Here is a 20,071-nt window from a genome sequence, read left to right on the forward strand (position 1 = left end):
TGATTTCTACAAACTCGGATTCAAATGGTAGCTAATCATGTCCTTTAGCTTTTAAAAAAATTTCATCCCGATCCGTCACGTGGTTCTTTTTCAATGTTTTTTTTAGTGATACCCTTATGTTACAAATAGGGTACCCTTTATTCAGGCGTTGATCATTTAACCCTTTCACGTTTTTTGGGTCATACGCTGACCCAAACGTGAAACATTTTATTTTTTCAATTATTTATGAACGTAATTGTTTTTCCATGTTCAAATTCACGCATAAGGGGCCAAAGAAGACGTTCTGACTGAGAAAAGTCCTCTAAAAAAATTCATAGAATAAAAATCGCGATAAAAGAGCGCATGTTTCAATGTTTTTATGTTTCACGTTGGACGTTAAAGGATTAAGTTTAATAAGTTTACATTTGGCTAAAATTTCATCAAAATTAAAAGTAGACATTATCATCTAACTCAAGGGGTTCTCCTGTAATGTCATTTTTTGGATTTTTCTTTCAAAAATACCTCAGTTTTGCTTGTCCGGAAACTTTTTGAAGGTAGTGTATGTAGAAGTAGATACTCTTATTAGAGAACGTCTTTATTGTCTTCATTAGAGATATTTTTTGAGTAATACAGAAAAAAATTAATAAAAAACATTTACAAAAAAAGTTAGATGAAGAGAAATTAGCTACTATTTAAAGCTTTGTAGAATATCACGATTATCAAAATAAATTTTAAATTCAGTATAAACGAGAAAACCAGTTGGAAAAGATTAGTTAACACTCGTGTATCGTTCTTAGATAGGTTACTTGTAAATCTATTTTCTTAGTGACCAAAAAAGTTCCTTAAAATGAAAATTTGGTGTTTAATGTGGTTTCTAGTGCGGATCTCTCCTTTGATCACTTCAAAGAGAATCCTACCGCTTTACGAAAATGATGTACCTCGAGAAATTCCATTAGTTTTGGTTATTCTTAATCAGACTTTCAGTGAGAGTTTGGAAGGAGAAAAACTAGAAGAGTGCCAGAAAGATGTTAAGGAAATTTTTGAAGGAATTTCTCAGCGAGAAATATGGGCTCTCAAAAGTATGTTTTAGGTCTTTAAAATCGTTCTCTTTTTGATTAATTGATCTAAGACTTTCAAGTATGTGAAACGACCTAGATAATGATCACAGACTTTGCACAGTTCTAGATGCATCTGGAAGTAGAAGTCCTAACTTTATGCTGGGTTCAAATTACTGGTTGGGATCAGAAATGGCATGTTGGGGTGCGAATACTCCACTCCAGATTGCCACATCAGATGATCAGAATGATTTTGCAAAAGTAATCGACGCCCTATCACCCGTGAGAATTAACTATCGGATTGTGATTGGAACAGTAAGGAGTGATCATCAGGTTGCAGTTGAATTCTTCTTTAAATCTCTTTTACATATCGGAATCTGTGTACCTGAGTCCTGCTCAGATGAACTCATAAAATCCTTAACTCAGAAATATTTTGATGAAAATCCCAAATTTGGATTTATCGAGGCCACAATTGCTGTGGAGAAAGTTAAGGAGCTTAAGGAACATGGAGATTTATCAGGACATCCCTCTTTAGTGATATTCGGGTAAGGAAGGATCGAGTTCTGCTATAAAAAATCTTTCAATTAAAATAAATTCAATTTTGCAGAATCATCCTCTTCGTTACGATCTTTTTGTCCTTTTTGGCTCGTAAAGTCAGATCTGATGATCAAAGTATCACCCAAAGAATTATCAGATGTTTCTCGGTACAGCAAAACTACAACAGAATCGTTGATGATGAAGTTTCTCCTAACTCCTTCACTTCGCTGCATCTTTTAAGAAGTTTATCTTCAATGTGGACACTTTTGCCGCATGTGTTATCTTTTCATTTGTGGCTTACAGACAGTATGACCATATTTTCAGTTTTAATGTTTAAACCTCCATTTCTCTTCTGCTGGAGGGCAATACTTGCTATTGATATATTCTTCATGCTTGGAGGTTTACTCTGTTTCTTCAATTTCCTCAAAAATGAGCAACTTCAAATGGAAATTAAGTCCAATGGATTTTGGAAAAACTGCAGAGTTTTTCTGCGATATCTTAGCCATAGGTACATCCGCTTGACCCCAGTTGCTATAACAGGGATGCTTTTGTCTCGTATTGCCTATAATTACTACAAGGATATCGTTTTCCGTGATTTTCGAGGACTTTTTGGATTTGATAGTTCTCAGTAAGTTTGAGAATATTTTTTTTCTCTGTCTTTTGTTCGATATTTTAACGTACCTACTTAGGCTATTACTTTTAGTTCTTTTACGGACCTGTCCTTACGTTTTTTCCTCTTAATAATTTTATTCAATCTCTTTTTTTTCTTATTTCCAGTTGGTATTATAATTTGTTCTACTTACAGAATTTTATTTCATTTAAAGAATCTGCTTTTATGGTAAGTTAATATTTTTTTCTTTTCATTTCCTAATTATTCTCTTTTACATAATTCTTGCAGTGGACATGGTCTTTAGCATGTGATATGCAATTTTATGTTTACTGCTTGATAATATTTATCATTTACTCAAAGTTAGTATAGCTATACCTTTAAAAGAAATCTCTACACTATTAAAAATTTTCTTCTGACTGGTCTTTTTTGTGAAATAGATCTCCAAAATGTGGTATTATCGTTTTTATTGTTTCTTGTGTGACTACAACAACAGCTTGTTTCATTATTGCGCATCTTAGATTTACATCTTTAAGGTAATTAAACGATTGAAAATGCGGAATTTACACAATAAAAATTTTCACCCTAAATTTTACGGAATTGGCATTCTACGGTATTTCTGTGAATGTCTCAGTTTTTTTGTTTTACTAAAATTTTAGTTAAATGAATTTTACTGAAGTTTACGAGAAAACCTTATTTGTTTTAGTTTTTTTTTTTCAACGAAATTTCAGTCAATTTTTCTGAGTTCACCGTCAATTTTTACTAAATTTCTTATTAAAAAAATCTTTACATAAATTTTCATTTTGCTTAATTAAATTAAATTTCATTTCATTTTGAAGCCATATTAGCTTTCATTTCATCATTAAGCTATTCATTGATAATCAGCATAATATTATGCTTTTCCCAAAAAAACACGAGAGCGAAGAACTTTACGTCTTCACTCAATCACAGATTCATTTCAAATGACAATATGTACACAACTTAGAAGAATTGAAGCACTCTGTATAGAAAAACCTAGAGAGGTTTGTACATTTTACGGTGAAAATAAACTATTTTCTTCAGTTACAGGAAAGGAGCCCATGCAGCTCCCAAGGGCGAAGTACCTAATTGAAGGAAACGCAGAAAACAATTTTAACCCACCCAGTCTTGTAGGGAATCAAAAAAGGATAAAGAATCGCCAAAAATATTCACCATTTTCCACTGGGGTCACAACGAAAAAAGGCAATAAAGTTTTGTAAAAATTCAAAAAAAATTGGCCGCCATTCGCCATTTTGTTCATTTCAATGCATGAAGCATATGTTTCAATACTTCGTCAATATGAGCTTGTCGATGACAGTTTGACATTTCATTTATTTTTGGGAGAAAATAAAAAAAAAATTGCGTATTTTTTTTGTTTAATTATCGTGGTAAATGTGTTTTACGTGTTGTTCAAGAGTGATTTTTATATTTGAATACCTGAAAAAAGTCTTGGGAAAGGTGGTGCCAAGAAAAATCGTAAGGTTTTGCGTGACAACATCCAGGGAATCACAAAACCAGCAATCCATCGTCTTGTCCGTCGTGGTAGTGTGAAACGCAAAGGATTCCAGCGCAGAGGATCTTTCAATTCGTGAAAAAGCCATCTTCAAGACGATCCACGACCAATGTTTTTGGATTGCTTTGTTTTGTAACGAGAGATGTGCTCGCTGAGACGGTCACAAGCTGGGAGGGAATTCATCCTTCAGGTATTCAGATATAAAAATCACTCTTGAACAACACGTAAAACACATTTACCACGATAATTAAACTAAAAAATACGCAATTTTTTTTATTTTCTCCCAAAAGAAATGAATGAAATGTCAAACTCCCATCGACAAGCTCATGACGAAGCATTGAAACATATGCTTCATGCATTGAAATGAACAAAATGGCGAATGGCGGCCAATTTTTTTTTTGAATTTTTACAAAACTTTATTGCCTTTTTTCGTTGTGACCCCAGTGGAAAATGGTGAATATTTTTGGCGATTCTTTATCCTTTTTTGATTCCCTACAAGACTGGGTGGGTTAAAATTGTTTTCTGCGTTTCCTTCAATTAGGTACTTTGCCCTTGGGAGCTGCATGGGCTCCTTTATGTTCAAAGACTTTTTTTTTTCAAAAAGACTAAAATTTTGTTTCATTTTACTTTTCTATGTAAATTAAAAAAAACTAAGAATATTAGGTTTTTACTAAAAAAAAAATTTAACTCGAACAATTACGTAAAAAGAACTAGGAGAATTATTAAATTTAACTATACTCTTAGGAAATTCCCTGGTTTTACATTTAAAAAAGAGAAAATTTCCCGTAAAAGTACAATAAGACGAATTTAGTAGCAAATTAACTAAAATTATTTTTAGTGTGTAATGAATAATTAAGCACAAAATTGTGTACGATGGAATAAGTAGAAAAGACTCTAAAGTCTATGCCCTAATAACATCTTATAATAAATTAAAAAAAGAAAGTGTGAGATGAGAAAACAAGAGTTTTTGCTTGTTGATCTGTTGAAGAATTTTAGTGTGCTAACTTGATAAAGAAAATTTAATTAAACGTTCTGTTAATGCTCATTGGAAACGGTCTAAATATTCAAATTAAATTTGGAACAGATATATTGCGAAAAAAAATCAGAAAACATTCTGCATTTTCACTGCCATAGTTATACATAATAACCAACCTCCTTACAATGAATCTAACGTTAAACGCTGTCTTCAAGAACAGATTTTTGGATGTAATAAGAGATCTGGATACCGTTTACACAAAACCATGGACAAGAATTTCTGCCTATCAGTCTGGAATGATTATTGGATTTATTCTTCATGTAACACGCAATAGAAGAATTAATCTTCTGAAGCCCCAAGTAGTGATGATCTGGACTTTTATTTTGGGATTCATTACAATAACTCTTACCATTGATCCTGATCAAGAAAGAACTATTGTGCATTTAATGCTGTCAATTGGAAGACTTTTTTATGGCCTCATTACCGGTGGAATGGTTGTAATGTGTCAATGGGGGTATGGAAATTGTTTTTTCTGGATGGCTAGAAGGAGATTCATAAGGCAATTCTCAAAGCTTTCCTATACAATTTTCGCAATACATCCTACTTTTCTTTTGGTGTTATATGCCAATGCTCAAAATGTTTCTGTATCATCTATTGCAATAGTAAGTATCTACTCAATTTTTTTTAAACAAAATTAGAAGCAGTTCGCTATCTATCAAGCTTAGCTGTTTCGACTTTTTCTTTATTCTTCTAAATTTTCTTTTCTATTTTAGTTTTTCAACGCTCTGGCCATTGGATTTATCTCCTACTATCTAGCATTCGTGGTATCAATTCTCTTTGAACAACCATACCTAAGGCTATCAGATGAATTCATCTTGAAGCGTCATTCAATAAACCCTAACGCAAAATCTTCAAGAAATGGAACCAAACGACAATGGTGAAAATTCAATAAATCTTCATTACAATATGTACCTACTTATTACGGTTATATACATATATCTGGATGTATATTTTTTAAGAAGCTTCTGGTTCATATTAAATTAAAATACTTTTTTTAAAGACGTGAAATGCTCAGCTTATGTTTAATAAAACCTATTACACAATTTTCATTAAAAATTTCTTCTTAATGAGCGAATTAAAATTATGACTAAAAAATTAAGTTGGTATACTATTGAATCGTTTCTTACTTAAGTAGAACTGTGAGCAATTTAATTTGATAGTAAAATCTCTCAGAAACTCAGTTCCATTCCAAGAAAACTTTTTCTAAAGTATAATTAAATTCTGATTTTTGAGTAAAAGTTTCTTCGTTGAGTTTGTCTCGTAAAATATAAAATCAGTATAAAATGGATAGTCAGTAGGAAAAGATTAGTTAATACTCTTTTCTCATAGTTTGGATACGCTGCTCCTGAATTTTCTCTCTTAGTGGGTAGTGAGAAGTTCTTTAAAATGAAAGTTTGGTGTTTAATGTGGTTTCTAGTGCGGCTTTCTCCTTTGATCACTTCAAAGAGAATCCTACCGCTTTACGAAAATGATTTACCTCGAGAAATTCCATTGGTTTTGGGTATTCTTAATCAGACTTTCAGTGAGAGTTTGGAAGGAGAAAAACTAGAAGAGTGCCAGAAGGATGTTTGGGAAATTTTTGAAGGAATTTCTCAGCGAGAAATATGGGCTCTCAAAAGTATGTTTTAGGTCTTTAAAGTCGTTCTCTTTTTGATTATTTGATCTAAGACTTTCAAGTATGTGAAACGACCTAGATAATGATCACAGACTTTGCACAGTTCTAGATGCATCTGGAAGTAGAAGTCCTAACTTTATGCTGGGTTCAAATTACTGGTTGGGATCAGAAATGGCATGTTGGGGTGCGAATACTCCACTCCAGATTGCCACATCAGATGATCAGAATGATTTTGCAAAAGTAATCGACGCCCTATCACCCGTGAGAATTAACTATCGGATTGTGATTGGAACAGTAAGGAGTGATCATCAGGTTGCAGTTGAATTCTTCTTTAAATCTCTTTTACATATCGGAATCTGTGTACCTGAGTCCTGCTCAGATGAACTCATAAAATCCTTAACTCAGAAATATTTTGATGAAAATCCCAAATTTGGATTTATCGAGGCCACAATTGCTGTGGAGAAAGTTAAGGAGCTTAAGGAACATGGAGATTTATCAGGACATCCCTCTTTAGTGATATTCGGGTAAGGAAGGATCGAGTTCTGCTATTGAAAGTCTTTCAGTTAAAATAAATTCAATTTTGCAGAATCATCCTTTTCGTTACGATCTCTTTGTCCTTTTTGGCTCGTAAAGTCAGATCTGATGATCAAAGCATGGTCCAAAGAATTATCAGATGCTTCTCAGTACAACAAAACTACAACAGAATCGTTGATGATAAGGTTTTTCCTAACTCCTTCACTTCGCTGCATCTTATGAGAGTTTTATGCTCAATGTGGACTTTTCTACCGCATGCGACAGTATTTCATCTGTGGCTCTCCGATTCTTCTACTCTGACTTCAATCTCAATGCAAGAAACGCAGAATTTATTTTACTGCCGATCAATACTGGCTATTGATACCTTCTTTACGCTTGGGGGTTTACTCTGTTTCTTAAATTTCCTCAAAAATGAGCAACTTCAAATGGAAATTAAGTCCAATGGATTTTGGAAAAACTGCAGAGTTTTTCTGCGATATCTTAGCCATAGGTACATCCGCTTGACTCCAGTTGCTATAACAGGAATGCTTTTGTCTCGTATTGCCTATAATTACTACAAGGATATCGTTTTCCGTGATTTTGGAGGACTTTTTGGATTTGATAGTTCTAAGTAAGTTTAGTAAGAAGTATTGGTTTCCTGATTACAGATTCGTCAGATCGTGACGGTTTTGACGAAACGAGCAAACTAAAGTAAAGACTTGATCGAGTTTAGACAATCTAAAAGCTTTAAAACGCGAATCATGGCCTAGATGCAAGGTTGGTTTGAATGGAGATTTTTTTTTCTAACAAAATATTTCGATTTTTTATTTCAGTTGGTATTACAATTTACTCTACATCCAAAATTTCATTTCCTTCTTTGATATTATTTGTGCGGTAAGTTGGGTGAAAGAAAATAATTCAGTAGGTTCTTAACTACCTTAGTTAAATTTATTTATAAAATACGAACAAATAATTTGTCTCAGAATGTTTAAATACGTAATCCAACACAAAATAGTTTTCAAACGTTAAGATTATTTGCAAAAATTATATTCATCTTATTTTATTAATACTTATAGACATGGAATAATGTGGTAATTTAATTAAAATTTAATTTCAAATAGTTTTTCTTCTAAAGATTTCACTTGTTGTGATTTTTCTCTTACATAGCGTTTTTTTTAAACTTATTTCTTCTAGTGGACGTGGTTCTTGGCATGTGATATGCAGTTCTACATCTACTGCTTGATAATATTTATATTTAGCATAAAGTTAGTATCCCATTAAAAAGCAAAAAAAAACTACAACTAAAACCATTAAATAAATCTTATGGTTGGTCTTTTTTTATGTAGATCTCCAATCTGGGGCTTTATCGTGTTTATCGTCTCAACTGTGACTACAGCAGCCGCTTCATTCATCATTATGTATCATTGCAATTCATCCCTAAAGTAATTCAACAAACAACCTTCATTTATTAATTCTTTTACATTAATACATTTTATTCTTTATTTCTGAACCAACAACAGATATTTGGATTTGCAGAGAGATTTTGATGCGATTTACATCAAACCATGGACAAGAATTTCTTCCTATCAGGCTGGAATGATTGCTGGATTCATTCTCTACATAACACATAACAGGAGGATTAATCTGACGAAACGTCTAACAAAAATAATCTGGAGCATTATTCTAGGATCTGTGATATTTGCATTATTAGTGAGTCAAGATCAACATAAGTTCGTTGCACACATACTATTAACTGCAGGAAGAATGGGTTTTGGTCTTGTTATGGGTGGTGTTATTGTAATGTGTCAATGGGGGTATGGAAGTTGGTTCGAGTGGGTCGCCAAGAGGAAATTCGTCATGCAGTTCTCAAAGTTGTCCTATACCATCTACATAATACATCCTATTGTTGCTCTAGTCTTGTATGCCGACGCCCAAATTGGCGCTTTATCATCTGTTAAAATAGTAAGTTATTATTGAAGGAAGACTTCTCACATGAAGATCAAAAGAAGAACGTCTAAGATTTTTTTTAATTCTTCTCCTTTCTAAAGCTTTTCAACGCTCTGGCCATTGGAGTTGTCTCCTATTATCTATCCTTCGTGGTATCAATTCTCTTTGAACAACCATACCTAAGGCTATCGGATGAATTCATCTTGAAGCGCAGATCAAAGGACGCACAATGTATCAAAAATGGCGTCAAAACGGTTAAAACGACGATTGAGAAAAATCAATAAAACATCATGAAAGGAAACCTGTTCAATAGTGTGCGTGTCATGATCCTTTTCAAGGAATGGTATACCAACTAATAAGAATAAAATAATATTGTAAAGAATCATAAATGTATGTTTGGAAAGTCTGCAGTTATCCAAAAAACCAAGTGACGTAACTTTTGCATTTCTCAAATCTTTAAATGGATAAAACATTCGCGGTAATGTTTCAGTGATGAAGGTCATAGTTGCAACGTGAACCGATTGAATGCTATTTTAGTTGCCAAAATTGGGACCTTCGACGCTTATAGTATTGAAAATTCCAGAAATTATTAAAGATCGTTGTATAAAATTTCAAAGATTATAATCTAAATTACAAAAAATGGGTTATTTACTCTGTTCAATATAAACTTACACAGAGGCTCTTCCTCAATCCTCAAAAGTTAGCAAATGAGAAGGTTATGATCGCACTGTTATTTACATTCAGATATTGATTAGTGTCACATCGGATGTACTCTTTATGCTCATTATTTTTTTTTAAATGGATGAGAAGAATATTTTATCACTATTTTAGGTAGCGGAGACGATCGCGTACGTACCTTCTTCACTGAAATCTTTTTTCAAAACAAGTTTCACCTAAGTAACACTTTTGTGGTGAATTCCAATATTTCCAATAAAATTCAAGAACCTTCCAGTTATCACCACTCTGCTGGAATTATCCTTCCATGGATTGCGCCGAAGTGCCAATTTTTTTTAATTTATTTATTTCTCATTCATGTCACCGGGAGTTTCGCACCATCAATTTTCTGACGGGAGAATGCATGAGGCATCTTTGAATGGTATATTAGGAGAGGCTTCAATTTCAAAGTCCCGGAATCATTCGCTTCCAAAAGGAGCGACAGCCGTTCTTTCCTAGGTTTCGGTCCAGGGACTTTCATCTTGTCTTTGGTAATATACGTCCTATTGGGCATTTTCTTCCAGAAAACAGCTGTATCATCGACATTAAAAATTTGCTCCATGGAGTAGCCTTCTTCCTGCACTATACTCCAGATCTCATCCTTGCAGACTTCCGCAGCATCGAAATCCACATCACCAGGCTTCCCGGGCAAACGGACATTGTGGATTTTTGTCCGCATTCTAAAGTTGTGGAACCACCCCTTAGTGGCCTGGAATTCGAAGGAAGATGATAATGGATACTGCTGCTCCAACTCCCCGTACCTCATGGCGTGTTCCATGATTAGATAGTCAGGAGTGATGTCGTGGTTTTTCTCCCTCTGCTCAATTCATGCGAGGAGAGCAATTTCCATTTGCTCCATCAGTGGTCCCCTCGCCCTTTTTCGAAAATCCTGCTCACTCCTTTGGCCACCTTCTCATTTTTGATCGCATCCTTGGCCAATATAGTTGTGATGGTGCTCCTGAGCAAGTTGAAGAATGCTGCAATTTCTGATGGCCTTTTCCCTTCATCTTTCATTGCAGCAATGGCCCTTTTCTCATCAATTGAGATGGATTTTCTGGAGCTCTTCCCATTTTTCTCCTTGTTTGCTGACATCTTTTCCACTTTAGCACAAATTTTCCACTTTTTCACACACTTTTTCGCAAATTTTCTCCTTCTTCACACTCAAATAACGAAAAAGTCGTTTTTTATTTTATTTGATGTGAAAATAGGTTTTTGTACTAGATTGATTCACCACACTCGAGGTGAATTTGAATACACACGCATAGAGAGAGATGACATAATTTTTTATATGAGAAAGACAGAGAAAAGAAATAGTACGTTATCCAATTTCGAGTACAAAATACGTAAACCAATTCGCCGTAATGCAAGTTTGGTGTTAATCAAAACGCCCGCTAAGTAATACCTGACTGTAATCTGCAGATTATTTACAGAACTATTGTATTTTTAATTAAATAATTCTTTTAAGCTCATTTACATTTTTTAAACACGAAAAAATTGTAATCATTCGATCACTAATGATCGTGAAAGGGTTAACAAGTTTAATTTGACAACTCAATTTTTCGACGCCTCGATCTATGCAAAATGCGAAAAGTCTTACAAAAAACTTCCTTGTTTACAAAATTCCAAGAAATCTATTCAAAAAAAACTTCATTTTCTCTCAAATAACATAGAAAATAGAGTTGTAAAAGGATAATTTGAAGTGAAAGTGTTGAAAGGGAATGCAAAAAGAAGAATGAAAGTCGTGAAAGTACCGGAAGAAGTGCGAATTTCAGTGAAAAATTCTCCAGAAAAAATGTCCAAAGTCTCAGAGATTTTCTCAAATATCTTCACAAGAACTGCCAAATCGGGCACCGGAAGTAGCTCCAAGGGTACTCAGGGGGTACTCAAAACAGATGCTGGTCCCATTGCACCGAGAACAGATGAAGAAATCGAGGAAGCTGTGCTGGAAGAGCGAAATAATTCTGAGACATCCTTCCCTTCCATCCCCCCCACACCGATTCCATCACTTGAGATCACACGGCAGGAATCACAGATCAGTGTCCCAGAGACACCATCACCTCTCCTGCCCATTCCTGGGGGTTCGGGAATGGATCATGGCAGAAGGAAGGATCAGTTGGGATTGGCTCAGGTGAACAACACTCAAGCATGCAATGTCTTCCAATTCACGAATGTCAATAATCTGCACATTGGATCAGTTTTCAACATTACCACAGAGGCAGGAGGAGCTGAGGGTGGAAGGAGAACCTCTCCCAGACCCAGAGTAACGGAGAATGGTGAGAGAATCTTTAGGAAGACACCTTCAATTGATGCAATGATGAAGAGTCAGGAGAGGCTGGAGCATGAGCATATTGAAATTATTGCTACTCACCTTGGAGAAGACTGGAGGAATGTGGCACGAGATCTGGGATATTCTCAGGGACAGATTGATCAACTCCTGGAGGATAATCACATCAATGGCATCAAAGAAGTGATTTATCAGATGATCCTCGGATGGACCCAAGACGACACAACTGCCACCCTTGGGAGGATTACGGAGATCTTATGGCGGAGACGACCACACCAGGAGGTTGTCTACTATCTCAAGGAGTACTGGAAGCGAAATAATAAAACCAAAGCTCGCCGACAATCTGAAGTGAGTGCCGAATCAACCGAATAAATCCACTTCCTGAAGTGCCTAATGAAGACATTCCCGGATACATTCCTTCCGTGATTTTTCTCCCATTTTATAATGTTTTTTTTTTTGTGATTTGTGATAATGGCCAGAGGACAATAAAATTGTACAATAACTCTGGGGTACACTCTCAGTTTTTCTTTAATTACATCAATAACTTCCTGGACTATTTTTGTGAAGAATTCTAATCAATGCATATCGGGGATATCCGGATTACTTCTTCAGCAGCTGGTGCCTGACAACCAAGAATGGCAAGGCAAGTCCGGATCCGAAGAAAACGCAGAACCACGCTGTAAGGCGGTATCTATTGTGGAGCTGGAAGGGCAGATTCTGTTGCAAAGAAAAAAGTTTTAGTCACAAGAAAATCTTCCCTGAAATGGTTGGCATTGAGGTTATGTGTGTTATGTAATTTCCAAGGAGTCCTTTCCTACCTCTCCCGGAACTCCACCGTGTGATCCATAGCGAATGGAGTTGCTGAGGGTGCTCCTGACCAGCGTTGATGCACGTCCAAGCATTTTATACTGCGATTTCAATGGGAATACGAAAGAAAATTTTCACAGAAAAAACCACCACTGATGTGAAGTTGTCGCTAAGTCGGTTCACACAGGGGTTGCCAGATAGCTATTTATTTACTTTCCAAAATAAAAGTTGAAGAATACAGTAAAATAGAGAAAGTAGTAAGTAAATATCTTTAGAGAAGCTTTTCTAATAATAATTAAAAATAACAGAAGGAAATTCTCTTTGATTTTTCATGAAAAGAGCGGCTTATCAGTTTTATATAGTAAGTAAGTAAGTAAGTAAGTTTATTCATCTCAATGCAATGCTGTACAAAAGGCAGTTTTTTTTTTTCTCTGATTTGCTTTACAATTATGCAATTTAATAGCTAAAAGAAAGACGCTCTCTTTGCTGTTCTGCTCTAATGTATGTAACGTGCTTTGAGAGAGAAGAAGGCTAGCTCTGGGTGTAGAGCTGTATGCCGTGGTTTTAAATAATTTATATATTTTTTGGAAAACGTAAATTGACTAATGTTTTAGAATATTCTAATTAAAGTTACTGGAAAGGAAATACAAACTAGTGGAGAGAGAAAAAATCAGACAATAAAAGATAGAGAAAAAAAATATATATATATAGATAAAAAAGGCAGCGTATCAAGTTTGATCAAGCATCCGAGCATTGGACGATAGAAAAGTGTGAGAGAGAGAGTAGTAAGGTAGCAGAAAAAAAAGAAGAAAGCAAGCGAGGCTGTGCACAAAAGTTAAACTTCGAAATAAAAACTGAATTCAAGGCGAGGGCTTTCACTGATACAAATTCCGAATCTGATCCTCCCCTGCACACCCCAGAAAAGTTCGAAAACCTAAGAAATTTCCATCAGCATCCAAACCAAGAGAGGCAAGTGAATTAGCAATTTTTGGAGCGCGGTAGTCGAAAGTGTGCTTAAAGAATTCCCTAGAAGGCCGAGGCACATGGTAGACTTCATCAACCCTTAGCCCAGGCCGACCACCAACAGCCCGCGGCCTGGCCACGAGATTCCCACATCTATGAAAGAACAATCTCATGGTTCTAAAAACGTAGAGCGATTGCAAGGGCAGTAGCCCCCACTCAAGGTACAAGGGAGACGCACTCTCAAATCTACCCTTGAAGGATATAATTCGCAATACAATATTTTGTGCGGTGACAATAGGACGCAAATTCGAGGAGTAGGCCGAGCCCCAGAAGGGCAACCCATACTGGAGTCGGGACTGAATGAGAGCAAAATAGAAGGATGCCATCACAGCTTTAGAGCAGGATTCTCTAATCCTGTAAGACGCCCTAACTGTGGACTTTAGATGCTTTGCGACATCCGCAATCTGAGACTTCCAGTTGAGAGCCTCATCTAACTGCAACCCTAAATATTTAAATGTAGTCACCCGTTCAACAGACACGCACGAGTCCAAACACCCATCATTAACTCCAGGACAGCACCTCGAGTGCAACGAAATCGTCCCACCACTAAGCTCTGATCTCAAAGAGAAAAACATATATTTAGACTTCGAGCTCAACAACATTGAGTGTGCATCAAGCCATGCTTTGATAACCTCAAGGTCCACCCTTATATCATCAAGAATACTACTAGTGTCAGAGCCAGAGTACGTGATCGCGACATCGTCCGCATATGCAGTTGGGATTCCCCTCAAACCAATTTCGTGTATATCATTTATGTAAATAATAAAGAGAATAGGGCCAAGGATCGAGCCCTGGGGCACGCCAGAGACCAACTCTCTAGGGTTACTGCAGTGATTCCCAATTTTCACACATTGGGTTCTAGAGGTCAGATAGGAAGCAAACCAGTCATAGGCAACCCCCCTCACACCAATGCAAAGCAATTTCCTGAGAAGCAACCCATGATTTACAGTATCGAACGCCTTACAAATATCTATAAATAGTGCCGCCGTCCTACAATTATCATTAATGGAAGAAGAAATTCTCGTGAGAAACACCTCAAGTGCATTTTCACAACCCCTCCCCTCTCTAAAACCATATTGAGAGTTTGAGAAGAAGGAGTGCCTGTTAAGAAAGCCAAGAAGTCTAACCTTCATTAGCTTTTCAAAAAGCTTGGAGAATATTGACAGAAGGGAGATAGGTCTAAAATTTTCAAGTGCATGTTTATTGCCCTTTTTGAAAATCGGAACGACAACAGCACGTTTCAGGCTCTCCGGAAAAATACCAGTTTCTATAGATTTATTGAAAAGGTATGCAAGAATGTCCACAACATTCCAGGAGACACTCCTGAGGATGGCACCATTGACCCCATCGAAACCAGTGGAAGATCTCGGTCTGAGGTCAAACAAAGCCCTACGAACCTCCATTGCCGTGGCCGGCGGCAGATAAATGGAATCCGGGTTGGAAGCACAACGACTTGTTGGGGACTGGGCACCTCCCATTTCAATCCTGGATGCAATATCAAGAGGCACATTAACGAAATATTTATTAAATTCATCAGCAATTGTGTCTCGTTCAGAGACCAGGCGCCCAGTACCATCCCGGATGGATTCCACAGAAACACCACCCCTTCTCCTATTCAGGATTTCATTGAGGGTTTTCCATGTCTGCCTCATATCCCCCCTCGCTTTGTCAAACCTCTCACGATAATGCACATTCCAACTCTCCTTAACAGCCCTACGAACCTGTTTTGCAATCTTCCTAGAATAAGCGAATAATCTTTCATCATACGGTCGTCTCTTACTCAACTTCAACAAGCGATTCTTCTCTTTGATTCGTTTACATAGTTCATATGAAATCCATGGTTGCTTTGGCATACCCTTGCCCCTTCCTCTCCTGACCGACGAGCTTTGATCCAGATAACCCAAAAAAATTTGCAAAAAAATATCAAAGGCGACAGAGACATTTCTAGCCTCAAGAACCGCTCCCCAATTTTCACGCACCAGTAAATCATTTAGTCTTTCAAAATCTATTTTACGTCGTGGATCTATAACAGGGGGCCCCCCGGGAGAAGGAAGCAAGCCCTCGACAATCAAGTGTACCAGGGAATGATCCGTGATGTTCAAGTGAAGAACCCTAGGTATATTAACTAACCCCTATGCCTAACTACCCCTATTACTAACTTATGGCAACCCTTTAAAAGTTCACCCGGAACATTTCCTCATAGGTCCCACCGGGTTGGTGTTCGTATTCGAACCACATGCGTGTGAATATTTTGCTATTTTCCAATTTTTCCCCGCAATCAGTGAGTTTTATCATCCACTATCACCTAAAAAGCTCCTACGCAATCCCACTAGGGTGCCTCTATCGAAACATTTACCTATCATTGCAGATTTTGTGATACAAAAGTGCCTTAATCCAAGTGGTTACATCACAACTTCTTCCCCCGTATAGTTGTCAATCCGGGAGTTTTTTCTTCTCACCATGATCCAGCATTCTAGGCTACTTGTTCGATCCCTTGGGTTCCGCTGGTCGGCCCTTGGGGTCCGTGGTGTTCATATTGGGGAGGCAAATGTCATTGGAACACCTGTGAATGCCTCTGCGCCAGAATATCAGGTGAGAGGTTTGTTCCTGGAAGGGATTTATGGCATTTTTCTGCCTTTCTGGTTAACTGTGATTTGTGGTGTGAGTAGGAAAACTTCACTAGTATGACCCAGGTGGTTGATGAGCTGAAGAAAACCACAGCGGAAGCACTAAAAGGTGGCGGAGAGGTTGCTGTGCAGAGGCATACGTCGAAAGGAAAGCTCTTGGCACGACAGAGGATTGATCTTCTGCTGGACAAGGGTTCCCCGTTCCTGGAATTGAGCACCCTGGCTGGGCATGAGCTGTATGAGAAGGAAGTTGTCAATTGTGGGGGTATTGTGACGGGAATTGGAAGGATTCAGGGGAGGGAATGCATGATTGTGGCCAATGATGCCACCGTAAAAGGGGGTACGTACTACCCAGTGACAGTCAAGAAACACTTGCGTGCCCAGGAGATTGCTCAAGAGAATAGACTTCCTTGTGTTTATCTTGTTGATTCCGGTGGAGCTAATCTTCCACGACAGGCGGATGTTTTTCCCGACAAAATGCATTTTGGACGCATTTTCTACAATCAGGTGGGAAGATTTCATTAACTTTTACACCTGTTCTTATTTAAATTGCTTGATGGCTTTATTTTCAAACAAAGATGGTGGGTTAACGGACATTTTTGAATGTTTACAGGCCAATATGTCCGCCTTGGGGATATCCCAGGTGGCCGTTGTGATGGGCAGCTGTACAGCTGGTGGTGCCTACGTGCCAGCAATGGCAGATGAGAGTATCATTGTACGTCAGCAGGGAACAATCTTCCTGGCAGGACCACCACTCGTGAAAGCCGCCACTGGCGAAGTTGTTTCCGCTGAAGATCTCGGTGGGGCGGATTTGCACTGCAAAACATCCGGTGTAACGGATCACTACGCTACTGATGATCAGCATGCTCTCTACCTTGCCCGCCAGGTGATTGGAAACCTCAATCATTCCTCATCGAATGCCTACAGCGATAACCTCAGCCTCTCTTCCACCATTTCCGTTGGTGGAAGCCCTGGGGCTGCGGAGAAAATTCCCATTGAGGAGCCACGATTCGATGCAAAGGAAATCTACGGCATTGTGGGGTCGAATTTGACGAAAACCTTCGATGTCCGGGAGGTGATTGCGCGCATTTTTGACGGAAGTAGATTCACGGAGTTCAAAAAGATGTACGGAGACACGCTCGTGTGTGGCTATGCACGTCTCTATGGGAATCTCGTGGGTGTCATTGGGAATAATGGGGTTCTCTTCTCGGAGAGTGCCCTCAAGGGGGCCCACTTCATTCAACTCTGTGCCCAAAGACGTATACCACTGATCTTCCTTCAGAACATTACAGGTAAATTAGGGAATTTCGCCTCTTTTTCTTGTCTTAAATAAATCTCTTGAAATTCCCGCCAGGCTTCATGGTTGGACGTGATGCTGAAGCGCATGGAATTGCCAAGAATGGTGCGAAAATGGTGACAGCTGTGGCGTGTGCCAACGTACCCAAATTGACTGTCCTAATTGGCGGTTCATACGGTGCTGGAAACTACGGGATGTGTGGTCGTGCGTACTCCCCGAGATTCCTCTATATGTGGCCAAATTCCCGAATTTCCGTCATGGGAGGCAGTCAGGCGGCTGGTGTTCTGGCCCAAATTACAGAGGAGCAGCACAAGCGCAGTGGGAAACCCTGGACGGAGGAGCAGAGTGAGAAGCTCAAGCGCCCCATTATTGAGCGATTTGAGCACGAAGGTTCCCCCTACTACAGCACAGCTCGTCTCTGGGATGATGGAATCATCGATCCGGCAGACACAAGGCGCGTTCTAGGCCTTAGCCTAAGTGCTGCTCTGAACAATCCCGGAGATGCTACGCGCTTCGGCGTGTTCAGGATGTAGTTGAGACGCAAAGCGACGAAGCACGAGGAATGTGATGCCAAAAAAAACTGTTGCATTTACTTTTTACAATTTTTTTGTGAACAGATTTATTGTTGAATATAAAAATACCGCAGATACTGCAAAAAAAACTTTAAGGCACCTTCCATTGGCCATCAAAGCTCCTCTCGCGCCGCCTCATCATCCTCCTCAAGCGTGTACTCTTCCTGCGGCGCTGGATCGTCGCAGTAGTTGGCAGCGTGCGTGCAGACTTTGTAGTCGGCATCCTTGACTGGTTCATCTGCCATGTAGATCTTTAGGATGTCCAATTCGTAGTCCTCCAGCACCTCAAGGCACTAATTGAAAATGGAAATCAATATTAATTGATATTATTTTTAGTATTACTGACAATACCCCCAGTAACCTCAACTCTCAGTCCTCATTACATTTTTTTTTAAATCGTATGCGACTGAGGTTGATTCAATTTCCTCAAACAAAATGAATGCGTAACGAAACAATTGAAAAGAATCCTTAACCAGTGAGTGGCCAATCTGACTTTTTTCAATCGCCAAGGAATTAAAATCTATTTAACATTTCGTAATAAATTCTACATCTTTTGGGGAGTTACATTACATCAAGATCGTCGAAAAAAAAACTTGGAAAAATATTTTCTTTTAAGAGAAAATAGAAGACCAAACTTTTGAGGTTAGAAACCTCGATCCTTCCAGTGTTAAACGGTTAAACCGATTAAAAAAATTGTAAAAATTGAAAGGAGTCTATTCACTTTTATTCGTGATATGACTTGATACATAAATAGGAACAAAATCTTAAATAGAACCAAAAAAGCGCTAAAGAAAAGCTTAAAATTTTCATTTTCACTGGAATGAACTATACTTTTGCTTAAATATTTTATAAGCCACACCCCCATTATTTCAATCTTTTCTACAATGTGTGAAGCATATGCGACAATGCTTCAATCTTATTTTCTTATTTCGATTTTGAATTGATCTTCCACGTTGCCTTATTTTCTGATCTACAGAACCCCCAGAAATTCATGGGAATTCCCCAAAACGGAATCAAATGTTTTTAAAGAATACTCACATAGTGCTTTAAGCTCTTATTGAGATCACCATCCTGGACAAAGTCCACCTCGCTGACAAGAGGATTCATTCCCTCATCTGTGATAAATTTGAGGATTGTGAATTTACCATCTTTCTTGAATCTCGCCTTGGCGTAGTCATCCATGCTCTCACCTGTAACGAAGAGAAAAGAAAATCTCACAAATCAACCTCGAATCTTTATCAGTATAGCACAGCGATAACTCACAGATCTCCTCCATCAGCTCTGTCAGGTACATTTCTGACTTTACAAGGGGCACCATCCTCTTGGCTCCTGAATCACCGGTGGCATCTATCCGGAAATTCCCCACTTCGGCCTTTTTCCGTGGATCTACTTTACTGATGGCCTTATCCATTTCTGTTAACGTGGCCTTGCAGACTGTAAGGGAGAATTAGGGATTGTGCGTGAGATTACTCCTCTAAAGAGCACCCCGTTACTTTGAGGGAAGTGGATCAAGGGACTACTTACTCAGGCATTTTGCTTCCCTGGGATCAACCTTCTGTCCAGCCACAAAAGCAGCCCCCAAAATGACCAGAATTACCACAAAATCACACCGCATTTTCCACCGAAAAAGATTAATTTACCTGGCACACGCACCGTTGACTGATTCCCGTGGAAAATCAAGCATTTCTTTTTATAAAGTACCTCTGGAACACGTTTCCATGTTCCGATTGGCGGGTCGTATCAAAATTTCATTGTATGCGTGGCAACCGATAGTATGTTCATTACAATGAGTTGCCCGACTGCAAACGGAACCAGACAAACTCATAATCAATGAACTTTTCTGAGATTTTAAGCAACAAAAACTTTATTTTTTTATTGAAATTTTACTTATATTCTAGACTATTTTTTTAAAATTTATTTTTATTTT

General features: G+C 37.9%; 6 protein-coding genes across 7 annotated transcripts in view; 3 read left to right on the forward strand and 3 right to left on the reverse strand.

Moving 5' to 3' along the window:
• Positions 1-20,071, forward strand: part of LOC129793173 (uncharacterized) — a 1,136,769-nt gene that overhangs the window by 1,087,219 nt on the left and 29,479 nt on the right. The window lies entirely within an intron of this gene.
• Positions 9,851-10,626, reverse strand: LOC129791517 (tigger transposable element-derived protein 1-like). Its single transcript, XM_055829676.1, has 2 exons — positions 10,432-10,626; positions 9,851-10,351 (listed from the first exon to the last, which is right to left on the reverse strand). Exons 1-2 carry the CDS (start codon positions 10,624-10,626, stop codon positions 9,851-9,853), a joined length of 696 nt encoding a protein of 231 aa, XP_055685651.1.
• LOC129793218 (protein immune deficiency) lies at positions 11,106-12,330 on the forward strand. Its single transcript, XM_055833041.1, has one exon. The coding sequence runs from the start codon at positions 11,267-11,269 to the stop codon at positions 12,188-12,190; it is 924 nt and encodes a 307-aa protein (XP_055689016.1). The 5' UTR covers positions 11,106-11,266; the 3' UTR covers positions 12,191-12,330.
• LOC129793259 (cytochrome c oxidase subunit 7C, mitochondrial-like) lies at positions 12,322-12,815 on the reverse strand. The gene is made up of 2 exons (XM_055833091.1): positions 12,637-12,815; positions 12,322-12,535 (listed from the first exon to the last, which is right to left on the reverse strand). Exons 1-2 carry the CDS (start codon positions 12,718-12,720, stop codon positions 12,419-12,421), a joined length of 201 nt encoding a protein of 66 aa, XP_055689066.1. The 5' UTR covers positions 12,721-12,815; the 3' UTR covers positions 12,322-12,418.
• On the forward strand, positions 13,160-18,254 carry LOC129793184 (probable methylcrotonoyl-CoA carboxylase beta chain, mitochondrial). Of its 2 annotated transcripts, XM_055832982.1 has the most exons (6): positions 13,160-15,764; positions 15,852-15,929; positions 16,017-16,240; positions 16,318-16,782; positions 16,889-17,567; positions 17,630-18,254. In XM_055832982.1, exons 3-6 carry the CDS (start codon positions 16,109-16,111, stop codon positions 18,103-18,105), a joined length of 1,752 nt encoding a protein of 583 aa, XP_055688957.1. In that variant the 5' UTR covers positions 13,160-15,764; positions 15,852-15,929; positions 16,017-16,108; the 3' UTR covers positions 18,106-18,254. The 2 variants fall into 2 exon arrangements, with proteins under 2 accessions (XP_055688957.1, XP_055688956.1); XM_055832981.1 differs by lacking the exon at positions 15,852-15,929.
• Positions 18,161-19,922, reverse strand: LOC129793238 (protein seele). Its single transcript, XM_055833066.1, has 4 exons — positions 19,669-19,922; positions 19,408-19,578; positions 19,183-19,334; positions 18,161-18,437 (listed from the first exon to the last, which is right to left on the reverse strand). Exons 1-4 carry the CDS (start codon positions 19,757-19,759, stop codon positions 18,258-18,260), a joined length of 594 nt encoding a protein of 197 aa, XP_055689041.1. The 5' UTR covers positions 19,760-19,922; the 3' UTR covers positions 18,161-18,257.

This window comes from Lutzomyia longipalpis, chromosome 3 (genome assembly GCF_024334085.1).
Source record: "Lutzomyia longipalpis isolate SR_M1_2022 chromosome 3, ASM2433408v1".
NCBI lineage: Eukaryota > Metazoa > Arthropoda > Insecta > Diptera > Psychodidae > Lutzomyia > Lutzomyia longipalpis.